The sequence below is a fragment of the Gordionus sp. m RMFG-2023 genome, chromosome 3 (assembly GCF_954871325.1).
Source record: "Gordionus sp. m RMFG-2023 chromosome 3, tfGorSpeb1-WG-v2, whole genome shotgun sequence".
In the NCBI taxonomy this organism is placed as follows: domain Eukaryota; kingdom Metazoa; phylum Nematomorpha; class Gordioida; order Chordodea; family Parachordodidae; genus Gordionus; species Gordionus sp. m RMFG-2023.
In genome coordinates, this window is record NC_088777.1 from 25,048,632 (window position 1) to 25,054,595 (window position 5,964).

The 5,964-nt window shown below is 25.8% G+C and overlaps 1 protein-coding gene across 1 annotated transcript; it reads right to left on the reverse strand.

Moving 5' to 3' along the window:
- Nucleotides 1-370: 370 nt before the first annotated feature.
- On the reverse strand, nt 371-997 carry LOC135926826 (uncharacterized). Its single transcript, XM_065462756.1, has one exon. It carries the CDS (start codon nt 995-997, stop codon nt 371-373), a length of 627 nt encoding a protein of 208 aa, XP_065318828.1.
- Nucleotides 998-5,964: the final 4,967 nt, after the last annotated feature.

The window sequence follows — 5,964 nt, forward strand, 5'->3', positions numbered from 1 at the left end:
AAAAAATATATAAACTTTTCAATTTTTCTTAAATTTATTTATTTTTTGTCATTCCTTCTTATTTTATTCCTAACTTTTTGCTATTTCTTTACTTTATTTGTATCTTTTCTCACTATATCTTTTCTCAATTTTTTTTCTTCTCATTTTTGATAATTCTTTTAAGTATATTTAATTTTCACTAAATTTTTGGCAGACAACTTTTTTATTATAATTTTTTACATATGAAATTATTTAATTACAATTACGATATATATTTAATAGTACGAAACAAAAATTTATATTAATCATTAATAATTTCTCCCCTTCAACATTTTGGGATATATGTCTCCATATTTCTAAAATAATTTTTTGCATTTTCTTCAGATATTCCTCATTCTCCATGTTCTATATAACGAATTAATTCTTCCTCGTTACTAGGATTTTTATTTCTGACAAAATCCTTCCATTGAAAAAAAACATTCTCAATAGGATTAAAATACGGACTGTAGGGTGGTAAATATTTCAATGTACGTCCTTTTCTTTCGATCGATTCCCTAATTGAATGATTGTGATGAAATGGAACATTATCCATCACAAAAATCATATTAATCATGTTAGATTCTTCAAAATGATTTAATATTTCATTTATAAATAGGCTAAAATATATAGCATTGCAAGGGCCATCAAGAACTTCGAATCGAAATATTCCTGCAATTGTGAGAGCCGCAATGATAGTGTAATTTATTGTCTTTATTCCTTGAACATTTTTAATTGCCTTTTTATTTATTTGGGAATATCTATATAATCGCCTCATTGATATTGAAAACCCACTCTCATCGATAAATATAAATTTTTCTTTCATATATGCTACATCTACAAACCAATTCGCGTATTCTTTGCGAATCTCTATATTTGATTCGTTATTTTCTCTAACTGAACGTAATGATATTTTTTTTATAGCTGTACCTAAATCCTGAGAGTAACCTTGATACCGTATTTGTTGATATTTCCACATCATATCTTCATAACCTTTTTAAGGATAAAGTGCAATCTAAATTTATACAATTTAATATATATTCTTCCTGCTCTTTATTTAATTTCTTGCGAGCGCGTGATGTCTTATAGCTTACTTTAAAACATGATGCTATATTTTTGATACTATCTTTTTTTAACGCGTCAATTATTAGAGCTTTTGTTTCACTGTTAATATTTTTCCCCCTTTTTACCATATCATCATAATTTTATTTTTTAAAACAAAAAAATTTATTTTTAAAGTATATACCAGGGAGTGAACCCGGACCCGTACCCTGAACCCTCCTGGACCCTCGTATTTGACTGAACCCGGACCCTTTTAAAAAGTGGAGGGTCCAAGGGTTCAGGGTGTTAAAAATTTTTAACTTAAAACTTTTTTTTAAAAATTAATGTAAAAATATAATTTTTAAAAAATAATATAAATTTTTTATAATTTTATTAATTTTTTTCGTGGAATCTCCCTAAAAAATAGTCACTTTAAAACTATAATTGATAAAGCAAGGGATGTTGTAAAATATTTAAGAACTCCCACAATTGTTGGAATATTAAAATCCATGAAAAGGTAAATGGCAATTTTAGATTGCACAACACGTTGGTCCTCTATGTGTATGATGCTAGAGCGATTATTAAGTTTGAAAGATTTCTGTAATGATTTTATCATAGGAGCATGTGAAATCATTTTGTCAGAAGATAATTGGAATCAAGTAAAAGAGCTTACTAGCGTGCTGGTTCCTTTAAAAATAACAACATTAAGAGTGCAAGCTGAACAATTATGTTTATCGGATTTTTATGGCATATGGTTAAGATGTCGATTAGAGTTAGGGAGATTAACAAGTTCTTTTTCAAATGAAGTATTAGAAAATACGAAAATAAGAGAGCAACAATATTTGCAAAATAGTGTTGTATATGCTTCGATATATTTAGACCCGCGATATCAGGTTTTATTAAGTAGTGAGCAAAAACAAATGGCTATAGACCATCTTGAAGATTTATGTCATACCCAAAACTCTATTATTTACAATACATTGGTGGTTACAACAATATCTACTGGTTGTAGCGATAACAATGATAATGATAACGATATTGATGATCTGGAAATTTTACTATTAGATAGAGAAAAAAAATTAAATTATCATCTGATAGAAAGGAGCAAAAAATATCTATTGTATCTTTAATAGAAAAGTTCTCGGAAGTTATGAGAATGAATAGAGATGCAAACATTTTAAAATTCTGGGAGGAAAATTCTTCAATATATCCAGAATTATATACCTTTTCTAGAATCGTCATGGCTGTACCGGCGACACAAGTACAATAATTTATGTATTATAAAAATGACTATCTATTTTAGGTAAGCGTAGAACGTGGATTTTCATCGTTGACTAATTTACGTGGAAATCTGAAGAATGATATTTTAGAAGATATCATGATTGTGCGATTGAATAAAATATTTAAAATATAAATTATCTCATTTCGAATTATAAATGTGTATATATTGAAGTATAATAAAAAATGAATGAAAAAAAGTCTTATTTTGAGTCATTATTTTTATGTTTCCTCTGAACCCGGACCCGAACCCTGGACCCGGGCCCTTTTTAAATTTATTACCGGACCCGAACCGGGACCATTTTTTTTGTCGAAGGGTTCACATCCCTGGTATATACTCAACAAATGGAAGTGAAAAAGATTATAAAATTTACCTCATTTGCGTTTACTTTTTCATAAATCAAAATAGTTTAAAAGATAATTAAATTACAAAATAATTATTTACTTGCTAAAAAGAATAAATGCGTTTTGAATATAATTTTAAAAATATAAGAATTTTAAAATGATTATATTTTATTAATTTACATATCGTTTGGTATTACAGTTCAAACTTATTTATTATAACCAAACGATTAATTTAATATTGTAATTATAAATATGTATGTAAAAAATAATATAATTTTAAAAAAGAATTATCTAAAATGAGAAGAAAAGAAATAGAGAAAAGATATAGTAAGAAAAATAAATTGAGAAAAGATACAAATAAAGTAAAGAAATAGCAAAAAGTTAGGAATAAAATAAGAAGGAATGACAAAAAATAAATAAATTTAAGAAAAATTGAAAAGTTTATATATTTTTTTAAAAAAATTACGATTTTCCTTTTCTTTTGGGAATTTTCCTTTTTCGATTGACACTTTTGATTGGACCTTTTCCTTTTTTGTTTGACACTTTTCCTTTTTTGATTGAACCTTTTCCTTTTTTGTTTGACACTTTTCCTTTTTTGATAGGACTTTTTCCTTAACCTTTGGGACTTTTTCTTTTTTGATTGACAATTTTCCTTTTTTGATCGGACCTTTTCCTTTTTTGATTGAACTTTTTCCTTTTTTGTTTGACATTTTTCCTTTTTTGATTGAACCTTTTCCTTTTTTGATTGGGACTTTTCCTTTTTTGATTGGGACTTTTCCTTTTTTGATTGGGACTTTTCCTTTTTTGGATAGGAAACCCTGTATATCTTTTTTTATAATTTTTGGGATCTCTAATTGTAAAAATTGGCTAAGACTTAAACTGATTAGATGAGTTGGCTCAGTAGTTGACAGTTAAACAACGATATCTTTTGAGTTTTGATATTCATTTTTATTTATAGATAGGGGTCATTACATTACAAATAAACAAAATATAGGCTAATCATAATCACTTCAAACCACGATATATTTTTTTAACAAAACATTTATTTCTTTTTTTAGGGATGTACCGATATTTAAAATGACAGTCCCCATCGATGCAGGCTAACATCTGATAAATTGAAAATTTATCATTTTTCTAAAAAGAAACTTTTAAATATTAATTTAATAAATATTTATTTCAAATTGCATAATATATTTGTTTATTATAATTAATGTTATTAATTATTATATAAATAAGCGATTCATCAATAAAAATATTTTATATACTTTTAGAATTGCAATTGAATTGAATATAAACTATAACTAATCATTATAATATTAAATGACATATGATATGGTATAATTGAATTACTTGATTTGTAACTAATAAAAAGTGTATTAAAAATTTAAACCATTAGTATCTTTGCAGAAGGCAAAATTAGATAGGATATCGGATCGGCCGTTATCAATTTAATATCGGGGATATCGGATCGGCTTCCAAAATGTTTTTATTAAAATAATTTGAAATATTAAAAAAATTAGGCAGATCTAACAAAATACTATTTAGATTTTCTGAAATTTTATTACTTCTAAATTATTTAGCAATATAAATTATATATATTAAATTGTTCACCATAACAAATATAGTATTGTCTTATATAATAGATATCTTATCTAACAAAATTCTGCATTTTTATATTAATACGTCCAGGTTAAAAATAGACCGGGGATAGTGTTATCACACCTCATTTTCCTTAAATATTAACAATAAAGATATGTAAAGAGAAAAGCTACTTTTAAATATTTTGAAAAATATGCTTAGTTTATTTTTTAAAATAACTTCGGTCTCCCGTATTATATTTTTATATTGAAACAATCTAGGTTTAATATGATTAGATTAGCTTCAGCTTAGTTATTCCACACCTAGTCCCTATAAAAATAGATCTCATGCACACCATAAACTTGAATATAAAATTTATTTAAAATAACAGACAATATATTTTAAATATGAAAATATAACAAATATATATTTAAATAAATATAATTATATTTATTTATATAATTCGTCTGTTAGATTAAATATCTTGCCATCCCAAGACGATAGGGCTAGGCATTGTTTGAACGTGTTCGAGGATCCGATTACTTTTTTTCGTAGCCATATCTCGAGTTTGTTAGAAAACCCGCTCTCTAGGGACAGAAGTTGTTTTTTTCGCCAGAAAATCCCTCGCCATTTGAGAAAGGCATGGAAATCGTGTCTGGTTTCCTCTCCACCAATCTAAAATATTAGCATTATTTTGACAAACTGGTTCCCCTAATATTCATCCATTTCGCTCTCAAAAGCACTTCCGCTTAAATTTTTCTTTCCAGATGTCATAAAATAATTATTAGATATATCATTTAATTTATATATTCTTTTAATTCCTGCAAAATGGATATAGATGTAAGATTGTTAGAATTTCTCTCATCATCGATATAGGTAAAAAAATCTCTAAAAGGCTATCAAAGAAAAATAAATATTGGCGTTTTGGTTTATCTAAATTGTTTTACCTGTATTTTTAAGCAAAAAAGGGAGTTTGTTTTTTTTATTTAGAAACCTCGCTGTCGACACCTCCGAAATTAGATATGGTTCAAATGATTATATATATCGTTATGATTAATATAATATTGGGAGAAAGTTAACACCATCTAACACTCATAGCATCGTTGCATAATACAATTATTATTTTCCTGTCATATGTTTGCAAATATTCTAATATATTGTAAAAATTTATAGCTTAAAATCAGATATTTGGTCCAAATTTAATATCTTTATTGATGAAAATAAAAATATTGGCTATGTGCAATGCATAAATTGTTCATATTTATTATCCTATAATTATAACATGGTTCATCTCATCTAAGAAGAAATAAATGTGGTGGTAAATTTATTATCCTATAATTATAATCATGGTTCATCTCATCTAAGAAGAAATAAATGTGGTAGTAAATTTATGAAAATTGATAATTTATTTTCCTGAAAAACAGATATATAATGTAATCTAAAATATTTAAAAGAAAAATTTATCTTCCATTTTTATAAATATTAGTTTTATTTTTATGCAATATATAATATAGTGTATTCTCAAAATATTATTTACTTCCATTTTTATAAATATCAGTTTTAATTTTTTTATAAATATAATATTATATAGTATATTATCAAAATATTAGCTTTTTACTAACGTTGTACAATGATTTGAGTTGAGCCGATTTTTAAAAACTGCTAACTATATATTTTAGCCAGGTAAATTTTGCCTAAGCCTCGAGA